We start from the raw sequence: 26,046 nt of genomic DNA on the forward strand, positions 1-26,046 counted from the left end.
ACTAAAGAGACTGGAAATTTGAAAATTATAGTTTAGAGTAATAGTGTCACGAGAGTACAAACAATCAAACAGCTTATTATGTATTCAAAATGTCGCGGTTCATGAGGTAAGCATGGCTGACTATCTATGTTTTACAATTATTTTATTTCAAGGCCTCCGCTGCACGATGACTGTCTTCCAAATTTATAGTTAACATTATAGCAATTTTAAACACCCAAGGTTGGTTTGCTATCTATTGTTTAAAGCTACGATCGCTGCTATTGTTAATAGGTCATCAGGTGTTGCGTCCTCGGTATATTGGCTCTTAGCCGATAGCCCTTCGTACAGGTTTGTGTTCCCGGCGTAAAACTGCCTCCACAGGGAACAGACAGACCTGTACGCAGGGCTAATTGGCTATATGACGTATGATGGTTGTGTGTGCGGTACTAGTATCAGCTACCAGTACATGTACTGGGTAGGAAGGTCCCTCGGAGAGTCCAGTGTACCGATATAGTAAAACATAAGCAGAAGGCAACCGCCGTGTGGCCAAAATGTACGCGAGTATCTAAAATAGGTGTGACTAGTCACTATGACCTAGTCTGCGAAGCCGCTTTGTCGTGTTTGTGTTATCGTGACAGGACAATGTGCTGTTGCACTTTCTTTTTCAATATCCGGAAAACGGACTGCTTCATTCATGTCGGTTCATTTGTAAACGGAAACATTGCACTTGCTACTTTAATTAATTTGTTTTTACACACTATTGCTGAGGTTATTGATGATATATTTGATAAAGAGGGCGTGTCGAAAGTGAACGATTGTGTAGGTAGCTGGCGACAGTGGCGAGTTCTGATAAAGATATTTTTGCCAAGTACTTCCTTGTTTTGTTAATACATGACACTGACAGTGCGCTCACATATAGTTAACGTTATCTTCGCACAGTACCCATCAAATCAAAGCTTAGATTTTTCTCCTGCAGCGTAAAACTTGATACACTTCAAATACTGGTAATAAAGTACAATCATGGTAGAAAATCTTACATGCGTTTTTTGAAGAGTGCACCATTTGTAAATCTGTCGCATTTATGATAGAATTCTATCAGTGCAATGGCAATAACAATGCAAATACTCAATTAGCTTGAACCTTTGTGGGCGTTATCTTAGTTATTTGGACTGCAGTCAGATTCCTGCAAAGTGCCAATATTGTAATCAATATGATTATGATTTCATTTGAAGGGGTAAAAAAATCTACACTTAGCTTTCAGACAAATATAGTAGTCCTTTAAGTTTTCATTTTTTTATTGCAGAAACGTTGCAATCATTTTTCATAATAACAGAATTTTCAGTTTCCCCTGAAGTGGCAGAATACAAACTGAGAAAACAAAAGTTGTAAGAGGTAACACAAGAAAAGAGTTGTTCATACAGACTCACCTCAAGTCGCCTTCCCCCAAAAAACTGATGAAATTACTCAGCGTAAATAAAAAAAAACATTTCATGTACATGTACATGTATACAATTTAGTGAACCAATTTCTTTGAATTTTTTGCTCGCGAAAAGTGTCATTGTTATTGTTGTATCGCTAATGATCCTTCATTAAGATACTTGAGTGAATGTTGTTAAAAGTTTGTTTCTTCATCTTTTTCCATAGAACACGTACAGTATCATGGATCAAATTTTTCCTGAAATCTGCTTTCAAGACATTTGTGAATGCTTATCAAAGTCACATAGCCCACACAGCAGTTTTCCTGCATGTGTACACGTTTTCTAATCAATTTTCACGCAATCAGTCTGACAGTACGTGACATAATTTCCACTTATCTATGATGACGTTGTAATGGAAGTAGCGAAGTATTTTGGGGTCACCACCCTTTAACAAGTCACCTGCTCAGGTTCCATGGCCACACAAATAGTACCTTACATTAAGTTAACCATAGGTACGCCCCATCTCATCAAACCATTGTAGATAAGGTGTCCTAAATATAATCGTTTCCTTACATTTCGAAACCATGGATATGCCCTCGGATCATTGTAGATAAAGATGCCATTCTAAAAATATAATCTTTACCTTGCATTTGTTAGCCATGGATATACCCAGTCTCATCAAACCATTATAGATAAGATGTTTTTCTGAAAATATCATCAATTCCTTGTATCTGGAAACCATTAAGGTGGTTGGAAAGGCTATTTTTGCACCAATTCTTTTCTCAGAGTTAATGTCAAGTTTCAAGTGTTAGAATCAAGATATTTAGTTCAAATTTTCAGGATAACTCCCTTAGTTAATATTTTCTCCAAAGAATAAAAATTGTATATTTGCAGCCATGATTTTGAAATATGACACCAGTAAATATTAAATTTAATTTTTCATATTTTTTTACATATTTGAATTTAATAATAATTGGATAGTATTAATATTACCAAATTAGTTATAAATATGTTGACACTATTTATTGTAAGATTTGTACGGCAGGATTTGTAAAGATTGTAAATAAAATTTGTTATTATGATTTTACATGGGTTTATATGTCAAAAATTATTAAAAATTATTTCAAATTTCAAAATGTGATTTTTCATAAAGTACTTCAAATACAGGAAATTGTGCTGTACAAATCTTATCTGTAACCTTGTTAATAGGCAGTAAAATTCCATGTCCATATCTCATTTCAAAGTTGGATTAAATTGGTATACAATTATGTAGGAAAACTGTTATTCTGTCAAAATGTTGAAAACAAGCCATATTTGCACCCCTCTTTTGAAGTCATAGAGCAGTTTTTTTTTGGTTAATCTCACTTTTGACACCTCTTTGACACTCAAAGAATCTAAAAATGCATTTACAATAGCAGTCACTCACTCTGAATGTCAGCACCGCCTTGTCAAACTTTCCTGAAAAACAGCAAATAATGACTTTCCCTTTTCAAAATTTTATTAAAAGCTAGGGGACCTCTACCATAGTTAATACACTAAGGACTCCCCAACTTCTTCTTATTTGGTCAGTTTTTCAGAAGTTTAACAGGCTATAACTCTGCAATGCCTTTGTGCCCAAATGTCTAGTTTTTTTATTCCACAGAGAATGTTGACTACTTTTATATTTTAATAGTTTTGTCGAAATTTATAACTGACGCTCTAGCCTTTACAACCACCTTAATACGCCCTGTCTCATCAAACCACTGTAGATGATGTCATTGATTCTAAAAGTATAATCTTCATCTTACATTCAGTAACTATGGATATGCCCTGTCTCATTAAACCAGATGTCATTCTAAAAATATAATCTTCAGCTTTAACCCTATTTTTGCATCGCCCAAACTCTTCATTATCTATAGTAAGTGTGGATACAGGGAATTTAAGTCAATAGGTTACAGTCCAAATCCTGTAGAATACACCTCAGTGACAGATATTCAGACTGTCAAATTGGTTTTTTTCCTTTTCTGATCTACCACTTTTGGGGGCTCATTTTAAAGCTCTTGGAGAAAGAACAATTTTCACAATCTCAATTTTTCGAAAATCAAATAAATTATTTTTCCTCATAGCGTCGACACTGGGATTGCAACCATTTTGAATTACAAATATTGGTCAGTGCTCGGTTATTTGTTTCTCCAGCACCAAACTTTGCACAATTACACCTGACTTTTATTCTTGATTTTGAAAGAGAATGATTGTAAGTTTCTCGAGGAAAGTTTGAGCAAAGATGTAAATTTGATACTACTGTAATGTATCATTTCCTCCAAATATCACCCATGTTTACTGTCACTCCTTTTCCTCAGTTAAAAGCAGTATTGAACCAAAACCATACCATTTGGCTTGGTCTGTTCGAAAAGCTTTAGTGTATGAAACTCATGTTTAACGGTATCTGTGATTTCAGGGGCCTTCAAATGTTCAACATATTGTGCTTCACTAGTTTTGACGAACTTGACCTGATGGTGAAATATGAACTTGGCAGGAAAAGGGTTAAAGATGTATACTCGCGTGGAAAATGCTGGAATGCCGAAGAAAAGGCACTCTTGCAAAATACTGGAACAACTGAATTATTCATGTGAACATGTTTTAACTTTCATCAATCATCAACGTACCCTAGATACAGTGTTTACATTGGTCGTAGGGGTCCCTGGCAACTTTTGAGCCGAGTTCTGATGACTGCCTCCCATTAATAAAACAAAGTGCCCCACAGTTTCACTGCTTAACTTAGAATAGACGTTTTATCATGCATTTAATCAGAATTGTTCTCCGCTGTTACACGTCTAGTTTTAAGTTAAACTACATGTATGTTTGACTGTCATATGTTGGAGTAAATTCAAGTGTATTCAAATTTGTAAGTTCACTATCACATGTTTTGTATTTGTGTGAAAATCCATGAATACACTCTTTATAATGGCTTGATGACTCAAAATTGGGGGACAAAACTCTCCAGATACTAATATACCAAAAACATGAGCCTCTATCATGTCACGGTTCCTCCGTAACAAGGGACTGTGATCATGTGACCAATTTGATTTCAGGCCAGATATGGCTTGATGAATATGAACAAGCAACCAGCCTCCCTACATCATATACATACACATATACCGGTACTGTAGTGTACTTGGCTGAACCATATAAACTTGCTTACTTGCTTGGTTATTAATATAATTATAATATCTGTTAGTTTAATTTAATTTTAATTCAATGAATTTAGTTTAATTTAATTTAATTTAATTTAATTAAGTTATTTATCAGTTTGTTTCTCGTTTATTTTCATTTTTCAATTTGTATATTAAACAGGTCCAATTTTTGTGTATATTTTTGACTTGTTTATATTTTCAACAGGGTGTCCAATTATTTGTTCATAAGTTTAATATACGGTCCTAGCCCAACAAATATAAAAAAGTTTACTTTAATTATTACCATTGTCGGTAAAGTTTGAAGTTTACAAAGGTCAGAGTCATCTTTGTGCTAAAATAAATGTAAAGGGTATAATCATAACATGCAGGGACCTATGGAACATTGGTTTAGGAGTATATGCTAAAACCTCTCATTTTTATTCCGCAAAACCTTTGATTTTTATTGCTCAAAAACTCTTATTTTTATTGCTCATAAATAAACCATTTACCACAGATGTAAGAATTTCGATTTCACACTTTGTGTAGTGTATTAAAATGAGGAAAATTTCAAGGTCATATATGCCAATCCTGAGAACTGTCATTCCCAGTGCCTGTATGATAGGGCTAATTTATTTTATCTAACACACACCGATTGTGATATTAATACCAGAGTTTGTGTTTTCAGTGCTGGGATATGATGTAGTTTCGGGCATGATCTGTTGGAGACCAGAGTGTGTGTTTTCAGTGCCGGGACATGTAGTTCCTAGCATGATCTGGTGGGGACCAGCGTGTGTGTTTTCAGTGCTGGGACATGTAGTTCCTGGTGTGATCTATTGGGGGAAACCCTCATGAGCAACCCTAGATTCTAGAGCAGTGTGTCATTCAAGAGCTTGTTAGAACATGCCTGGGGACCCTTTGTCTGTCGATAAAGAAAGCGTGACTATTACAACTGGTGTGTCCCATTCTACAGTAACTAAAATGACACTCTATCATGTCTATGGTGAACAGCACACATGGGTTGTTGTCATAGTTATTTAAATGCAGCGCTCATCAGTATGTTGTGTGATTCATCGTAAGGTTTGCTATTTTTGGCCATTCATTCATGTTTGCTCATCAGGCTGTACCGTTTTCACAACTGCCACACAGAATGTAGGTCACAGTCACAGTAAAATCAATATTCAATGAACCTGCAGTTTAAAACTGTCTCCTACAGCTGTCTCCTGATTTACCATACATGAGTCATCAATTCAGTGGCAGTCATATTACATGGAAACAATAAAGTGATTGGGAAACTTGAGTTTGTAGATATGTCTACAAATATTTTTGAACCACGACCTATGTACCTTTCAAAGTTTTGAGCGAACGCAGAACAAAGTATTGAAGTTCCAGTACTCTGGCCTTGTGCATTTTTCACCGTGTCTCTTGCATTTGGAAGATATTGATTAGATTCTTTCATTGGGTGAAAAAGAGCGTAGAAAGCTATGATAACTGCTTGGTATCTGGTGAGCTTTCACAGTATGCCCCAAATAACAGTGTTTTTGCTGACTCCCCGCGTCCTATTAAAGTTTGAAGGAGGAAAGAGGAAGAAAAATGTGGCTCATGTACAGTGTACACAAGGTCAGTGTTATTTGTAAATGGAGGTTTGATGGGATTTGGTACCAGACTCACAATCAAAGGATGGTGAGTTCAGGACTCTGGTATGGTCAGTATAGAGCAGTCTCTTTCAGAGAATATTCAGTATTGAGACTGGAACATACCAGGTAGTGTTGTGCCCTTGTCCAAGTCACTTTAGGCCTCATTGGCTTGTAAGTAGATGATGGATGCTCATCATGTATATGTGCTTTTTACCATCGAATGATGGAATGGATTTTTAAAAAAAATTATTTCATTTATATCATTTGCAAAATTTTAAATCGGAAAGACACCTGTGTGCCTGAATTCTGAGAATGACGTGGAGTTGTACACGGACAGGGAAGGTTACACTCAACAAGGTAGAGTGGGTGCATTCTTTGCCATAGTGCTCATAGCACTACGAATGGCACAAAGGTCAACATTAAAGGAGGTCATAAACTGTTATAGGGTGGGTACCTATTATCAGAATATCATAAATTGTTCCCATGGTGTAATTCTCAATTTGTTCTGGGCATATAAATGGATCAAAGGTGCTGTCAGTGGGTCGTTACTTTTGAATTTTTCTATTGTTTGAGGAGTCCAGGTCACAGGTCAGCGTCTTCAGCCATGCTGAAAGAGTGGTTTACAAACAAATGTATATTTCTCATCTGCCGATAAGAAACTATAAGATAAGGGCTACTGCAGTTGCTGCTATACATTGAGCTTCTGTGAAGCTAGCCATCGTTACCTCAGATTTGGACGAAAACCACAAACTTGAATACAGCAGATGGCAGTACCAAACCACATCAGTGTACAATGCAGCAATTGACATTGACATTATTTGAGTGTATGCACCTTGAAAGTGAAAGACTTAAACTTTTGCACAAACTTTTCTTTAAGAAACTATTCAACCATTCTCTTTCAAAATCAAGAATAAAAATCAGGGGTCACCGCTCAAATTTTGGAACTAGTGGAACAATAACCCAAGATTTACCGATATTTGAAATTCAAAATGGCCGTCATCCTGAGTTAACTCTATGGAGAAAAATAAACGTTTTCGAATTTCAAAAAACTAAGCTGATGTAAAGAGCTTCAAAATGAGCCCCACAAGTGGTATATCAGAAGAGAATTGTGAAAGTTTGAGAGTCTGAGTGAATGTCCATCCCATTCTACCTTAAAGAATATTTTTGTTTTCTCGATGTCAAGAATAAAGAGAACTTAGTCCCTTTTAGAATAGTTGACCAAGTATTATAAAAACATTGATTATTTGTTGGATTTCTTTCCATCATTTTCTCTGATAGATGAAGTCCACTAATTCAAATCCTGGTGAAATTGTTCATAAATATTCTATTGTTTTACTGGCAAACTTTCTAGCCGCACTGACTGGTACATGTAATGGCCAAAATTGCACAACTGGCTGTCAATAATCTACCTGAAGCTACAATTGGTTTCAATTTGTAGAGACAACTCAGTATGTGAGACAGTTGTATTGCTTTTACAATATAAATGATTAGCTTTGGTATCACCACACATTCCAAAGTCACCGACTCATTGATTAGTTACGGTAAACCAGAATTGGGCAATTCTGTCTGAACTGATAGATGAACAGTTGATTGCTCTTGATCTACAATGTAACTGTTTTTTGTAACAAATACAGCTGAAAGTTAGAAAATGTTTACTGAAGCTAAAACTCTCACACACACAGAGTTGTGGCGCCGAATTGAAACCCACTGTACGATGGCCGTTGTCAGGCCGTGGACATGGACAACAACTTCCTGCTACATCCACCAGTACTTGCCAAACTGTATTTACTCAGTTACACATGGTGACATAGAGGGTGACACACCGTAGACTCAGTGGAATGGAAGACAGCTTCACTGCCTATTCTCACACCTACTTTCAAACAGTGGAAATGTCCGACCACACTACTGTGTAGAACAATAACAATGGACAGCATTGTTGAATCGTTGTGCATGAACAATTTTTTGTTGACTCAGTATTGTGAACTTTACAACCTTTGTTTCTTACCTCCTTTTTTTGGCCAATAAGTTATCTAAGGTGTCAGTTTCGCAGAAGACCGCTTCCGCGCTTATCATTGTTACTATAAATAGAACAGTGTTGTTATCATTTTGTTTAGGGGACTTGTGAGTAAACAGAGGTGTGTTTTCTTTTATTGCAGGTATCGCCTGTGGAGTCCAGGCAACCCACAGAATAGGGTGTTTTTCACCGACTTTTACATGGCATTAATGTCACCTACACAGCCCACGCCACCCAATCAAGTATGGTTCAAGTGCCCCGCAGAGTAAGTGCCTGAACAATGAACATCTACCACTTGCGGTTTAAACTGTCTCCTACAATATATAATTATATAATTATCAATAAATTTCTTTCTTTTGCTTGAAAGTTTGACAGATTTTAGAATATCTGAGTGTTAGTCTGCAATTATCAATAAATTACGTCTTTTTCATGTGCAAGTTTTGACAGATTTGAGAGTATCTGAGCTCGTGGTCTAAAAAGTTTGACTTTCAGTGATTAAAACATTTGATCTGGAGCTGTATTGCATCACATTATTCAGTCTCCTGTCCAGGAATTTTATAAAGCATTGCAGCTAATTTGCATATCAATCATAGTAATTGTTATGTTAATTAGATGTATTGTTTTTCTTAACCCTTTGAGTGGTAAAGTCAATTTTTGTCGCCTATTTCAAAATATACAGCAGTCAACTTTTTCTAAATTTTGCTAAAATTTTGATAAAAATCTGAAACCAATAAAATGTGATGTTCGTTAGATCCAAAATTGTCAAAAAAATTACAGAAAATTCACAAAATTACTAAAATGTTGCACACAATAATTTTGCTGTGAAAAATTGCAGCGCTCAGTTAGTGGTGATGGTCACTGCCTGTTTATCTTTTTTAGGTTGAATGCAGTCTGCTTGTTGTTATTTAAATATGCATGTTTTTATCAGGGAAGGGAAAGACTACAATTCTTGCTCCTTGTACCGTACGTTTATCATATAAAATTTTGAAAACATTATCCATCCACAGTGAATGAGTTCTTTGTTATGGAAAGTGACTCAAGGATACACACACATGTGCTACAACAAGTTTAAATCTGGGGGATATTTCTTATCAACATTAAAGTTTTTTTCCATTCTCATCATAATATCTGAAGAGAATTCAACATAACAGCTACCCCAGGCAATTTTCAGTGAAGTTTGCCATGTTAACCCTTTGAGTGCTGTAAATTTTTCCCGCCAAAAATTTTGTGGTAAATTTTACAAATTTTTAATGAATATTTTTTTGCAGTTTTGGACCAAATGGACAGTACTTTTCAATGGCTACAGTTTCTGCTCAAAATTTTGGAAAAAATCTTAAAAAATTGTCTGGGTTACATTCTATAAAGGGGCAAAAATTGACTTAGGGGCTCAAAGGGTTATAATTTCCACACTACATCACAGAAATATCGTTGTGTACACGGCCATGTAAATGTGTATGAATGTATGTATGCATATTTGTGTGTGTGTGTGTGTATTTGTATGTATCGATAGAATTTAAACCTTCAAACATTTCAGTGAATGTAAACGGTAGGCAACATGAAACACTCAGCATATCAACTGTCATTGTCAATCTGAACTTCTTAGGCATGACACAAACTTAAACAAACTTGTCTTAAATTAACAAATTTCCCATAAAAGGAAGTGTTTTCGTTCCAGGGTTTCTTAACACACACAGCGAAATTCCTTTCCCATTGTTATGTTCTCTAACAAAAGATCTAACATGCACTGTCAGGCTTTGTGTATTTTTTTTGTTCTGTCAAATCAATGACAGCAATTGTAAACACTTTGTATTTTGCTCTAGAACAGTGCGTAAGTATTTTGGCAAATACGTACCATGAAAACAGACACTTTCGGGGACATTAGCAGTGAATTTCGATAGTACTTTAATTTTGGTCTTGAAAACAAAAAGTATTTTTTTCCGCTTTTCCTGAAGTATGTTGAAATAAAAGGTTTCAGAGTCTGAAAAAATCACGATTGAATAAAGTACCTACATAGCATGGATGTAAAAAATTCAATGCATTTTGTATGTTATGCAGTGACTGTATTAACCCTTTGACGGCCAAAGTCATTTTTTGTCTCCTTTTTAAAATCGTAGACCCTCGAGGGTCTATGATAAAATATCACGCAGACAATTTTTATCTGCTCATCATTCAGACAATTCTTTTCAAATTTTTTCCAAACTTTTGAGAAAAAAACGTCGCCAACAAAAAGTTATGTCCCTTAAGTCCAAAATTATCTAAACAATTATTGAAAAATTCATGAAAGTTGGTAAAATGTTGCCCTTATATTTTGATGGGAAAAAATTATAGTGCTCAAAGGGTGAGTTAAGGGTGGTTACCACGCAAATGTTACCAGGGTTCCCAGTCATTTTATTGGGGTTCCCCCTGGTACATCAATGCAATAAGATAAGATAAGAGGATACCAGAAATGCTACCGGGGTTCCCCTTGGTATACTGTGCAGTCAGATTATGACCGACATGTACACGGTGCCCACGTCATTTATCAGTGTTCTCCACCCTTTAGCAAACACACTGAATGTTATTGTTGTCAAATGATTTCTAGTCTTGAGTTAGGGCTCTTTCACACCTTGATGATTTAGCCGGCCATGCCGACTTATCAAAATTTCTGTAAAAAGCTGGCTTGCTGAACTTACGATATCTTTTTCAATTTTGGGCATATAAATAGCGTATTCATGACATACTCATAGGTTAAAAATAAATTTTTGGTACGCTACACAATTATCTCGACGAATTTAGACTTATGAGTAACTTACAAGTAACATGTGTCAACGATCGCATAACCTACCTACAACTTATGGCCCGCGTGCAAACGTATGAGCCATACGCTGGTATATGTTGAAAAGTTTTGTGCATGCACAAAACTTTTCAACCACCTTGCCATACTACGACGTATACCAGCGTGCTTTTGCATGCTCTTAAGGTGTACAAAACTTACCCATGATGCATTCAATCTATGCCCAGCGTATTTGCCAAATCTTTCATATGTTGGCGTACGCTGGCTAAATCATCAAGGTATGACAGGGCGTTAAAATTCAGTTGTCAACTAGAGCATTATACCATAGACTGTAAAAGAGACTTTCTATGATTTGACTTGACATTGACCCAAATGTCAAGTTTTTCAAAATGATTTTAGAGGAGAAAGAGAAACTGTATTTTACAGAGTGGATAAGTATGCTTGAAAATACATGTTAAGTTACAGACAATAGCTAAATCTACCACCGGAAAGGTCACATAGTCAATTGTTCCATCAAGGAAGGAAAAACTGCCAAAAACTCTAGCACGGGGATGTAGAAAATAGCCAGCAGCTGGCAAAGACAACTGGCTGTCAGCTAGTTTTACCAATCAGGACATTTTGCACCAACTTTACTTGGACATACACTACTTGATATTGCCTGTACTTGTTTATAGTCACCATCTGAAACCAAAATTCATGACATCCCTGCTATATACGTGTATTTACTCTTTTTGTTGTATTAGAGTTTCATTTGGTCTGTGATACTCGGCTATTGCCACAAGGAGGCCAGTGATTTATAATGGTGTTTTATATTTACTTTTCAATCTGAAAATCTAGTTTTATATCAATTGAACATCATTCAGCATGCTCATGGTGTGTCACTCTACACTGTAGCTGATAAAATTTTCATCCTGTCTCCCGCAGAATGACAAAATTTGACATCAAAAATTATCTGCAGAAGATCTACAATGTTCCAGTAGCCAGGGTCAACACACGGGTGGTGTTTGCCAAAGTCTGGAGGGACCACAAAAACCGAAGAATTAAGCCAGAGCCAGACTACAAGATGGCTTATGTAACGCTGGTGAGTCACGAGTGTAAACTCCTGTGTTTCAAAAACAAGGTGTTTCTTTTTTTTTTTGCCAGACCCGGGCCAGACCCAGAGGCTATGTAGGAGAATGGGAAGTGGTCAAAGTGCACTGAAGTAGTACTGGATATATTCCGTGTAATTAGAGCTTTGTCAACCTGTTAACACAGTCTAGGTTCCATGTGCTTGAAATTTGAGCTTGGAGTAGAAACGATAAAACTGGTGATGCATTTTGTGTTAGCTATTCAGTAATTGGTTGTAATACATACATGTACAGTACATGCACCATAATTAGATGCAATGAAAAGGAACAACTTCACACTGATAAATTTAAAGTAATGGCTGGGTATTTTGTTTCATGACAAGCTCTTTGATGATAACAAGGTCCCGTTGAGAGTTTATCAACCTTGGTGCTACATGGTACATTGCAACTTCTGTTCTATCGGTACATCATGTTTATTTTGAGAGAATGACATTCACAAGAACTTTCACTGTTTTCCACGTCCATTAATTGCTGATTACGCAAAGCTGTAATGCTATGTGTATCCTTCACAGCATTTTACAACAAAAACGGCCAAAGTCAATTTTTGTTGCCTTCATAAAATGCACTCCGGTCAAATTTTTTTCAGATTTTTGCCAAAATTTTGATGAAAACTGTAACCATTGAAATGTGATGTCCGTTTGGTCTTAAATTATCAGAAAAATTACAGAAAAATTCACAAAAATTGGTAAAATGTTGCACTAAAATTTCGGCGGGAAAAATTACAGTACCGTAATCAAAGGGTTAAAGAATCTTTCAGTGGGGGAAGGCTTTAAGCTCTATGCAACAGACACCAATACTTTGCAATGTTTGGGTAGGGGCACTATTCTTAATCTAAACAAAAGTTATTTTTTGTTGAACTTGAACATCAATCAGGAGAGCAGTCCTGTAGCGCTACACCTATTTTGAAGCGCTTTTCATGGTTGAACAATTCACACAGCCTGTTTGTCACTTGTTTTGGATTGTTCTCTTTTCGGAAGGATGTCGCTGATATTGTTTTTTCCCGAAGGATGTCAGCTATCGTATTACATATATCAGACACATAATTAACCTCATTCAGGAAAGTAAAGTCTGAGCTCATGAGGAACTTCCTGCTTCTCTGTCGATATTTTCACTGATGATGCCTTTTGTGATGACAATACAGGCTGGTGAGAGAGTGGGGATAAATTTAGATCTGGATCACTCACAAGCCGTGTTGTGTATACAGTTTCCTATTTGTAGCCGTGTGTTAGCCAAACACACAAGGAGTGAGTCACTCTCATTGATGCACATCAGTATTTGTACACATTCGATGCAGAGTTACAACAGAAATGAGAGAGAAAGATTATGCTAGTACCGATGGGCAGATCTCACTCTCGGCTAAAAAATTGCCACCCATCTCTTCCGCCGATCATTAAAAATTACCAGAAGTTTAAACAATTCTCGCTACCTAAAGTAGCTTTTGTCTAGCGCCAAGGGGGGCAAACAACATGATATTGCAATGCATTGTGGGTGCAAAGTCGACTGCTCACCACAGCAAGAGTTGTGATAGTGGTCTAATAAATACTTTGAACACTAATACAATTGCTGTCATGGTAGAAAGTTCTTTTTGATGATATGTAGCTGAATATGTATCTTTTCAACTTTTTACGTAGTTCTGGCATTAAATTCCTGTATAACCTAGCACTGTACTTTGACTTCTGTAATCTTAAGCATTTCACCTGTAGAAATCGGCCATGTTGAAAATATGTCGACCGCTTAGATTTTTATGACTCACTCAGGCGACAAGAATTGGTAGTCAATTCAACAAAAATTGGAAAAAATTAGCTCAGTCCAAAGTGAAGAGATACGGTATATACCGTAAGAATAAACACTATGTTGATGACAAACTGCTTACTTTATTGTATGCATGAAATTCAATTATCAACTGTACATTATCATTATTATTCATCACATTATCATATACATTATCAACAAAATATTTTACTTGATGAATTTTTGGTTTGCGTGGGAGTGGACTTTTGCAAGGAAAAGTGTTTTACTTTGGCGGGAAACTGTTATTAACACCTTGTCTCAACTAATGTTAAATAAGCAGTAGTGCAGTTTTATCAGCAGTTATCTTGAAGATATCACTAATGACAGTCTAACAGTTTGATCACCAAATTTGCTCTGTTGTAGCACTTTAAATTTTTGGTCATAATGGGAGGGAGGGGGGGAGGGCGCACTTGTGATCAGATAACGGTAGCCCTGACAAGCCTCTTAATATGTATGAAATCAAGACAGACAAGACTGAAACCTAATACATGTCATCCTTTGAGTGCCAAAGTCAATTTTTACAATCTTTATAAATATAGTCAGGTCAAGTTTTTCAGATCTTTGCCAAATTTTGATTAAAAAACTGTAGGCAAATGAAATGTCATGTTCATTTGGTCCAAAATTATCAAAAAAAATTTACAGAAAATTCTTGAAAATTTGTAAAATGTTGCACAAAATTTTGGCAGGAAAAATTGCAGCACTCAGAGGTTTATATTTTTTACAGAAAAAATGGTATGGAATAAAGAGACCTTTAGTGTCTCTAAAGTTTGTTTTCAATGATAAATTAGGAAATATTTACATCCAGACACTGATAATTAAGGAACAACTGCTTTTATCAGTAAATATACATAGATAGGTTATCAATTATATTGCATGTTTTCTTGTGTAAATATATCCAAATGTGCCTGTTATGTATCTTGAATGTACAGTAAGATTGGTAATTTGTGGTGACCTTTTAACAGACCGGCAATGTCTATCTGATTCATGTCAGTCGTTGCTAGGTGAAAGTTGACATGTCCGCCCCAGACAGTACTTTGTAACTGTTAAATATTTGTACAGTGATGTCACAATATGTAACACCAGACAATGTGCAGATGACCTTCGGCAAGAATTGAACAATGGAATATTTCATATGTGGCTAAAGTTACATCGTAGCCATCGTGAAAGTTTACATGCACGGCCAAACAAAATTATCTGAGTCTTGGTAATTCCTTTCAGAATTTACATGTAACCCCTTGAGTGTTATTATTTTTTCCAAAATTTCCGTGAAACATTTTACCAATTTTATGAAACTTTTTTCAAATTTTTTGATAATTTGGGACCAAACTGACATCAGATTTTATTTGTTACAGTTTTCTATCAAAATTTTGGCCTAAATCTCAAAATTTTTGTGAAACATTTTACCAATTTTATGAAACTTTTTTCAAAGTTTTTGATAATTTTGGACCAAACTGACATAAGATTTTATTAGTTACAGTTTTCTATCAAAATTTTGGCCCAAATCTCAAAAGAAAATTGACTGGGGTATATTTTATAAAGGTGACAAATATGGACTTTGGCTCTCAAAGGGTTAAATACAGAACTCCAAGGCTTGAACAGCAAACCCATTGTTTTCCACTATCTGTTTGCATGTACATCTAGGTTAAAACATTTAAAATCCAGTAAGTATATGTTGTTGAAACCACAAGGGTGTTTTTGCTACAGCTACGTAATCTCTCCACTGAAGAAGTGAATACATTTTAAGGGGGAAATCTGTACTGCTGTAATGGTAGATTTCACGAGAGGGTAGAGGAGTGGTCAAAAAGAGCAAGAAAAATCCACATCATTTAATTTCCCTGGCCACTTAAAATACCTAGATGTCTTCCTGGGACACTCTTAAAACAGGTGCATGGGCTGTTACATATTAAATTTACTCACAGAGAGAGTAGGAAAAAATTTTAATAGCCCTGTAAACAATTCAATATGGATAATATGCAATTACACTTTTAACAAATAAACATATCTGACAAGTCGCTACTGGCAACAGTTACACTCTAAATTATGTTCATATACAGGCCAAGTTTATTTCAAGGTTTGTTTCAAAACATTTCGACGTGCATTTTATAGGATTCAGACAAGAGACTGCATTTATTTTTACAAACAGAATAAACATTGGTAATAAAAACTACTGTAAGAGAGTCGTAAATTTCCTCTGTCATCGTACCTAACGATTATGAGTTAAATGAAAGGAAATCGAACAGTATATTTCTATCTCTGACAGACTTTTAACGTAATAACTTTGAATGAAAGGAAATCGAAAGATATTTCTGGCTCTGACAGACCTTTAACAACTTGGCATTTAGACAACAATGACAATGTTGACACATTTTGTCGTTGTCAAAACATTTCATCCGGTAATTAGGAGTGTCTAGCAGATGTTGGTTGATAAAAGTGAAAAACGTATCATTTCCAAAACATCCCCATTGTTTCCAAAACAGTCTCTTCAACTTTGATTATCGCTATTTAAAAAAAATACTCTCGTAAACTTTGATGATCAGTTTCAGAACGTACATAATCAATATTTGAATCATACAACACTTATCAAAACATCATGAACTAGCAAGAAATTACTTCAGTGTAAATGTTGTTTAGAATTTGATATCAGTAAAACACAAAATTTGCTACATGATAAAATGGAATTTGAACTTGGAATAGAAATGTCAGTTTCAATAGGAAGCGTTCGACTGTGATAGATCTGTAAGGGTGATGCATTGTGTTGTAACTATTTGTTGATTGGTTGAGAAATGTTGATTGCTTTTGTTAGATATGTACAACAAAAACCAAAGAAATTAATAGTCCTCAATTGACAATCAATAGCTACAAGGCTAAAAGTTGTAGTTGTTTCTGTAGAATAAAGTGTGTCATGTTTTACCATGGCAACTCACTCAGTGTTTTGTAATATGCAAAGTTACCATACGGGTATCTTTCATGGTTCCAAACCATGAACATGGAGAATGGTATACAGACATTGCAAACCAAAGTTTACCTTAACTTTTAAGATGTTTTCATGTACATGTATGCCAGATCTAGACAAAAAAGAGTGTAGCCCATGAACATTTTTGCCTATTTGGTCCAAAATCATGCAAAAAATTGCAGAAAATTCATACAAATTTGTGAAATGTTGCCCTGACATTTTTTGGGGGAAAAATTACAGTGCTCAAAGGGTTAATCAGACTGCTAATTGGCATTACTCATAAACAGATGACCTATCGAGTTTAAGCAGAATGTTAAAGATTATTTTGTCTGCAAAATTCACAAAAAAATACAGCATATTTTTGAACAAATTTAAACAGTTGGAGTAAAAGGGTAAATTTTTCAATAATTTGAGTTATTCCACACAAAAAACAAGAAAATTAGCGTCATAAGGCCACAAACTTTAAAACATGTTCCTTGAATTGCTATTTCTAATGATTTTACTATTTTTTGAAAATAACTCAAAATAAGTTGCCAGCAGTTGTGTATGACAATTCTATCAGTGATCGCCAGCTATTTGTTGATTTACTTGTCAAATCTATGCATAGTTTTTTGGAAAAAATATAGATCATGTTTGTTTATACTTCATGATAAATGTGTACGATGGCATGCCATAGGGTGTCAGAAAGTGTTCAGAGAAACTCCTTATTGCTACCAAAAATATACAAGTCTGTTGTCTTCCCATGAAAATGCGAGAAATAAGTCTTTTGTCGCTAAATGTTACGTGAGGTGATCCCAACTGTAGAAGTATATACATGAAGAGTTTGTACAATGTTTCTTGTGGAACAAATTCCCCAGCAAGACCAGTACACATAGTCCATAACCTGTGTTTCCGCTGCCACTCTCAAATTCGTAAAATTACTAATTTTTTAGATGATTTACTAATTTTTTTCATTGTTGATTCGTAAATGTATGAATGCAAGGAAGTAGCTAGTTGATTGAGAGCTGAAGGCCCCCAAACCTCAAAATAGTTCTGTCTATTAAAGCACATGTTGTACTTAATTTGAATTTGATTGAATGATATTCCGTATTTGAACGGTTAAGTGTACTTATAAATTTCAAAATTTACGAAAAGTTTCAATACCCAATTCGTAGATTTACTAAAAAATTTCAGAAGCCAAAGGAAACACAGATAACCATACACAGTATGCATGGCAGGGAGTCAGAATTAAAAATGTTAAATACTTATAATGGCTACTTGCTCGTGAAAATATTCATGTACATACATGTATAACACTCAAGACAATTCAAATGAAAAGAGGAAGTAGTGAAGTGCGTGTGACAAGGTAGGACATGCCACCAGGAAGTAGAGAAGTGACAATCGTGTCCTTAAATGAACTCTGTGTAGGCTATAGAGAATGGTTATTCAGAAATGACTTGTACCCTCAGGGGGGAGTCTGTCATTGTTGAAGGAAAGTGGAACGCCAGCCAATTAGAATTATTCACCGATGGTGTCTCACGGCCTCAGAACTGATATTTCAGAGAAACAGCAGCGAAGCGTATCTGTCAAGAAAGTGATCTTACCTCCCCTATGAAAAGTATTGAAAAAGATATCCATATTGTCAACCCTTTCATTGGTAAGTCCCTATTGTTTTCAATAGGGTGTTTGGACCAACACATTGGGAAAAAAGGGGGAGGGGGTGATGAAATCACTCTTTGTGAGGACTAGTACCAGTTAATTCTTAATTTTTGAGTCAGTACTATACGACATACATAGACTGGTATTTGAGTTATTATTTGCCAGAGAAGTCTTGAGACTGTCAGCTGTTGTAAAGTCCTTTTAGTATCTTTGAGTGAACTAGAAGTAATACTTTTATTCCGTCCTATATAACTTAAGTGGTATTGAAACCAGATGAACAGTGATTGCGCAAATTTTGCAAAGTTGGTGATTTTCACTTCCTCGTTGAACTTACGTCAGCCTTGACGTCATATAAATATTTTCATCCGTTTTTTCAATGAAAAAAAAAACTACAAGTTTTCTTCCTTATAATAAAGTGTTTGCCCGCCAACACAACCCATAATGTTCTATACACGATTATGTATGCGCAGATGAATGCTTAGTCAAGGTGAAAATCAAGTGCGTAACAGTAATTTTGGACATGATATTTGACAAGCTGAACACCAAGCATTTGAACATGACACCAGGCATTTGAACTTGATGTTTTGGAGAGGAGAATAAGAAACTCTTTATGAATTGAAAAAGTTCATCAACGTTTATGGCTATGGTAGCTGTACAAGTGCTCTCTGCGGCATAACAACGCAATATTAGCAAGTAACAAAGTGTCACGTTAGAATTATTTCTACAACTCGATAATGCATGTGATGATGTATTCATTGTAGGAGATGCCCTACACAATCATGTGACAGTGACATCGTCAGCAAAAACACGTGTGAAATCACGCGTACCTGAGCCAGTCTGAGCGCGACTTGTCACATCCCATTTCAAAGAAATCTGTGAACAGACGGATTCTATGACTCAGAGAGTAACACCATTGTAGAAAACATATGAACAATTCATGTACGCCTCACGGGAGCAAAGGTAGCCCTGAAAGTTACTGCTGAAAAGTTCAAAGTCATTTGTGTAGATTCCTTTCAGGAAAGCAGGTGTTGGTCAAATAAATTAAACATTTAGTTATGTAATGCCTTTTATTTTTTCATAAACAATTTTTCAGCAATTTTTCAACAAAAAGCAAAGAAATATGTTTTCAAACATCCTTCTGAATTTTTTTGATTGAGACAGTCAAGCTATATTATTTTTAATAACAGTTTAAAAGGTTTTTTTTAAATGAATAGTACAGTGCCAACACAATACAAGGTAACTTGAAGGACTGTATTTGTATATTTGTGTATCAGGATGTAGCCCCTTTTAGCTCCCATAGTCATATGTATATATGGCAATGGAAGCTATTCTTATAGGCTAGGGAAATGTCTGTATGTCTGTATGTCTGTATGTCTGTGTGTCTGTGTGTCTGTATGTCTGTATGTCTGTATGTCTGTCCGTCAACATCAAAAACTCCAAAACCGCTGCACATTTCATCTTGATATTTGGTGTGTACATGGATGATGGGCTGTAGATGAGATTTTGTTAAAATGAAGTTGTCATTGCCAAAAATATGCAAATTAGTGCCAAAAAAGGCGTTTTTGGTAAAAAATCTTCTACTTCATAACCGCTGGTCAGACAGCTTTGATATTTGGTATACAGGTCCCTAGGGATAACCCAACTTGGATTTGTTCAAATTGTGATGAAATATGCAAATCTGTATTTTTAAGGAATTTTTGTCATTTTTGGTCAAAAATTATTTAATCAAAACCGCTTGTCTGACAGCTTTGATATTTGGTATACAGGTCCCTAGGGATAACCCAACTTGGATTTGTTCAAATTGTAATGAAATAAGCAAATCTGTATTTTTAAGGAATTTTTTTTGTCATTTTTGGTCAAAAATTTATTTCATCTAAACCGCTTGTCTGACAGCTTTGATATTTGGTATACAGGTCCCTAGGGATAACCCAACTTGGATTTGTTCAAATTGTAATGAAATAAGCAAATCTGTATTTTTAAGGAATTTTTTTGTCATTTTTGGTCAAAAATTTATTTCATCAAAACCGCTTGTCTGACAGCTTTGATATTTGGTATACAGGTCCCTAGGGATAACCCAACTTGGATTTGTTCAAATTGTAATGAAATAAACAAATCTGTATTTTTAAGGAATTTTTTTGTCATTTTTGGTCAAAAATTTATTTCATCAAAACCGCTTGTCTGACAGCTTTGATATTTGGTATACAGGTCCCTAGGGATAACCCAACTTGGATTTGTTCAAATTGTAATGAAATAAGCAAATCTGTATTTTTAAGGAATTTTTTTGTCATTTTTGGTCAAAAATTTATTTCATCAAAACCGCTCGTCTGACAGCTTTGATATTTGGTATACAGGTTCCTACAGATAAACTAAATATGATATACAGAATATATGATGAAATCTGCAATTTTGTATTTTTGGTGCAATTTTTGCCATTTTTGGTCATGTGTTTCTCAAAAACTACTTGTCTGATGCCTTTGATATTTGGTATACAGGTTCCTTGGGGTTCTCTTAGTGTGATATAGTGAAATTTGATGAAATCTTCAATTTTTGTATTTTTGGGTCAGTTTTTGCCGTTTTTGGTCAAAATATTTGTTTCTCAAAAGTTACTCATGTGATAGCTTTGATATTTGGTATACATTTTTATACATAATTATGATGAAATCATCAATTTTGTATTTTTGCAGCTAATTTTGCCATTTTAGGTCAGGCCATCCTGAAATTAGCTATCAAAGATCTCAACCTTCTTCATCAATACATATGTCACAAAAAGTTGCTCTCTACATAACACAGCAGAGCTCTGTCGACCATTGGGTCGCTTGTTAGCTCCCATAGCCATATGTATATATGTTTACAAGTTTACATTTTATTAAAAATCTCAATAGCCACCAAGCAGATTAGATGAAAAATTAGCATGTAAGTACTTTGGGCTGACCTGAAATGATTGTGCACATCTTGGGTCAGTATCTTAGACTTGCTATTTTTCATGAATTTTTTTGTAATTTTCTCCCATATTTGGTCAAAAAATCTTCTTCTCTGAAACCACAAGTCCGATTAATTTGAAACTTGGTATGGAAGTGCATAGGAGTGACCTTTCCCAAATTTGGGCAAATCATGGTGAAATTTGCATATTTGCATTTTTTGGCTATTTTTTTCTCTGGAACCACAAGTCCGATTGAGTTGAAACTTAGTATAGAGGTTTTTACGGGTGACGTCAGTAAGATTTGATCAAATTGTGGTGAAATTTGCATAATTTTATTTTATTGGGGGAATTGTTTCTACCGGTATTTGTGATAAAAAAATCTTTTAGCTTGATTTTAGCATGTTTTGATACTATATGGGAGCGACCAGTGACATTGTCACCCTTTTTTAGAATCTTTCTCTCAAGTTTACTTGAAATTCCTGTTTGTCCCACTCATTGTTATAAAGTGAAACCACCATACAAGAGATTCTCTGTAAATACCTTGTTGTGTATATGATCACATGATCAGCTATTGCCCTCCCAGGAAGTGACATCACAGTATAAACTAGCACAAAGTTTCTCAGAAGCAGGTGTGTTAGGGGGAAATCAAGGTCAAAACCTGTCAGTGAGGTAACTTCATTCCATCAAAATTACAACTGTTTTGTCAGATAATGAAGGAAGAGATATCATTTGTGAGGTGGAAAACGTGTTATTATTATAATTTCCTTTTACAATTAACCCATTCATGTATACTCATAAATATGTTTCAACATACGTTTATCGTCTATGTTTATTGACTACACTTCTCTGTGTTAATTATCCAGCTATACACTAGTACACATACTTCATACACGTGGGAGTGAACCCTGACTGGCCACGTACGTGCAGGAATTCTCACCATAGCAACACAAAATTTTATAAGGTCCTTTAATCCAATGATTTCCGAATAATGACGGGGGTAACATTTGGGGAATCCCCCTATCGGTTAAAAGTTGACCGTATCTACACTGGTGTGTTCGTATCAGTGATACAATGGTCTCCATGTATTTGCTGAGCAACTTGTGAATATTAATAAATATGTAATTGTTTTTTTGACGTCAAGGTGTTTATAATTTTTGATAAGTGGGCATGTTGTCATTGAAATGAGGACGGGGAAGTTTGGTGGACCCGTCATACATGTAGGTGTATCCTTCTTCGTGCATGAGAAATGTTTTGTAGGGAAACAACTGGCCTAAATTACAGAATAGCCAGGTGATTGGCCCATGTCCGGGTAGCAAATGAACACGTTGAAGAGTTTAATGAGCTCTTAATAAATTTGCGGGCATCTCAAGAACAACTTGTTCACCACAAACCACATTCTTAACGATTGTGGCGTTCCTAGGAACGCATACAGCGCTGATGGAACTTACCAAAATTTGATGATTGATCACATAACTGTGAAAATAAACCAAGGGTTGAGGAGGCATTTTAACAACACAAAATGACCGCTAGTACCTTAAATGAAAGAATAATGCAAAAGAATTTTCTTGTTTGATATTTGGGATTATTTGTCACAAAGTTACAGACACATCGTGACATAGGGCAGCTATGTCCGCATACTTGTGCTGAGTCACCATCGGCAGCAATGTAATCATTTGGAGAGCGCCCTCACTCATTGGAAAGTGGCTACAAAACTGTATCCCACGCAATCAGCAAATCAAGCCCTTCTTTTGTGATCTCAGATATTTCTTTTGTCTTTCTGGTATCCAGAATCCTACCAAGTCTTCAAAAATGCAGATTATGTGCATTTTAGATTCGATCATTTCCTTGTGAAGTCTCCTCGTCTACCTTTTCCTAAAATCTTTGGCATACAATGCACAAATACCTTGGCCACCCCTAACAGACTGTCTCCGTACATTCCACAATTTCCAATAACTATGAATCAGCCAGCTTGATTACCATGTATCACTGGATCAATCAACCGTATTCATTGAATTCTCTACTGATACCACTGTCCCTGACTTCAAAACAACATAGTCCACCAACTCTCCGAGTGATGCAAGTTATCCCACCAAAATGTTTGTGCGACAGTTTGCCAATTTTTCAAAAAAATTTCTGCCACCGTTTCGATAATTTTGGACTAAATTGACATAACTTTTCATTGGCTACAGTGTTGTAGCAAAATGTTCTGGAAATCTGAAAATGAAATCGTCTGGCATTCTCTGCATGATTTTTATACAGGCTGCAAAAACTGACTGGTTCTCAAAGGCATAATTTCAACATGATATGAATCCATTGTTTCAATTCAATATCAAGTTAATCAAGTCGTTTTTTAGATAAAGCTGATAAACTACCTGTGCTTTTGAAAGCTAACGTCACAAGTTGCCTGCAGAGCTGGTTCAATGAATAACTACAATAGTATGTCTCCAGAGGGCGCTATTCTAAAATGACAGCACCTACTGTTCTGACAAGCCCAGTGTATAACCCCACATCCTGAAATGACTAACCTTTTTGCCTGATCTCTGCCACTTCCACAGGGCGAGGGCATGACTTTCGAGTTTCCAGATATCTATCCTGAGGAGAAGAAGGATCAGGAGAAGGACATGATTGAAAATTTGAAAAAGGAACAGAAGAAAAAAGACGCATCGTGGGCGCGGGAAGGTGGACTTCCAGGCTGGTTCAGTCTCTGACACATGTACTGACTCTGTATTCTCACAATTTTTTTTCCACAAATGCAAAGACTTTCTATCATATTTTGTCTAGACTCAGACTTGTGTTTCACCACAGTTTGAAAACTGCTTTTGGTTGTCTGTAGGTATTTTATTAAGGACTGACTAGAAATACTTGATGTTGTGCAAAAAATGATAGCTTGTGAAAGATGCCCATATGAAACAGTTTATTGCACTGAAAGAATATATTCTTTCTTATTTAGTATCACTTGGAAAACTTGAAAAAAAACCCCACCAGACTTTCATGTTTTCTCGAAATCATTAGACAATGCAGCTTTCATATACTGGTAATACAGTAATGGTAGTTCTTTCACAGTGCAGACTACAGTCATAGATTGAGTTGGCCTATGCAATTTCATCAGCTTTAAGTGATGATGTTTTGCTTGTGAAATATTTTGTCCACTTCTACTGCCAAAATCACACTGAAATGCCCGTGCTTAATTGTAATACACAGTCTGTACGTTTGTGTTATGACCGCTGTTTTTTTAGTCCAGACTAGAATTTATTTGTCAACAGTAACACTGTGTATTGTATTGTACATACCTGTCTTTAGGCTAATGCTTTGTACAATTCAAAGTACTTTATGGAGGAGAGGAAAATGTATTTGTTTTCCAGAACAACAGTTTGCAGTGAAAACACCATCCAAAGTTGGAGCCGTTGTCCGTTCAAAGCCAGACAGAGTTGAAAAAAATTGTCTGCAATGTACTTTTTGCCCACACCAGTTGTGGATGGGTCTTTATCTGAATGTCCACATCAAAACTCCGTGTTTAGTACAGTCAAACCTGTGTATAGTGGTCACACTTGGACAAAGAAAAAGTGACCAGTATACAGAGGGGTCCTTTGTACTGAGGGTTTGTATGGCATTACTTTTGTTCATAGGTGGTGTGCTGAGTGGTGAATTTAGGAAAAGATAACAGCAATAATAAAATTAAATATCATAAATCTCTGAAAATCATAACACTCACAATTAATTTTGTAAACAATTGTGATGCAGCAATAAATATTGGTCAAAATATTTTCTTTTGCTCCCCTAAGCATTTGTTGATGGAGGTCATTCAGAGTCAGATATGCTGACCATTATACACAGGTTGTTGTACCTAATTGGAGCAATTACATGTGACCACTGACCACATCAGAGAGGTGGCTGTTCAGTCTGTGGAGGGCCTTGAACTTGTAAAATACTATGGGACTTCCAGAAGGTGACCACTATAAACAGGTGACCGCTCTGTAAGGGTGACCACTAGGACAGGTTTGACTATCCTTGCAGCTGGGATTTGATTGACAAGTTGCCCTTTGCTTTTAGTTACTGCCATGTACAAGTGAGAGTGATGGCATCATGCAGTACAAGTATTACAGTACATCACAGCAAGATATGCGGCTTTTTATTTAGTTCCTGTTAAGTTGAGAAAACCTTCAGCTCTTCGACTCTCAGCTGAAATTGTAAAAACAGTTACATTGTAGATCAAGTGTATGCCTCAGTCCAGATAGAGCGGCTGCCCCATGCGGGTTTACTGTAATTAATCAATAAGTCGGTGACTTTGAAATGTGTTGTGACAGCCAAGCTGATTGTTTGTTTTGTACATGAAATGTGTCTGTCCCATACACTGAGTTGTGGTACTTAGGTAAAATGCACTGTATAAAGAGAAGTTTTTGTAGACTTCAAGAAATGGGTTTTAATGTAAATAAAATTGAATTTGAATGAAAAAATACTTGTCATAGTGATTTTTACCCTCCCCCCCGATTTGAATGCGTATGGTCAACTCCTATAACAAAGAACAATAGGATGAGTCCACTTCACAGTAGTGCCAGGGGTTTGGAATGATAACAGAGAGGGATCACAATTTCCAGGTAGCTATCTTTCTATTGGTCAATGCAGATCACCTGATGTGGAGGGACAAAC

General features: G+C 35.8%; 1 protein-coding gene across 1 annotated transcript; it reads left to right on the top strand.

The window, feature by feature from the left end:
• Positions 1 to 37: 37 nt before the first annotated feature.
• On the top strand, positions 38 to 25,853 carry LOC139118564 (large ribosomal subunit protein uL23m-like). Its single transcript, XM_070681924.1, has 5 exons — positions 38 to 106; positions 8,340 to 8,462; positions 11,895 to 12,051; positions 23,955 to 25,691; positions 25,756 to 25,853. Exons 1-4 carry the CDS (start codon positions 90 to 92, stop codon positions 24,105 to 24,107), a joined length of 450 nt encoding a protein of 149 aa, XP_070538025.1. The 5' UTR covers positions 38 to 89; the 3' UTR covers positions 24,108 to 25,691; positions 25,756 to 25,853.
• The last annotated feature ends 193 nt before the right edge of the window (positions 25,854 to 26,046 follow it).

Source organism: Ptychodera flava, chromosome 2 (genome assembly GCF_041260155.1).
Source record: "Ptychodera flava strain L36383 chromosome 2, AS_Pfla_20210202, whole genome shotgun sequence".
NCBI lineage: Eukaryota > Metazoa > Hemichordata > Enteropneusta > Ptychoderidae > Ptychodera > Ptychodera flava.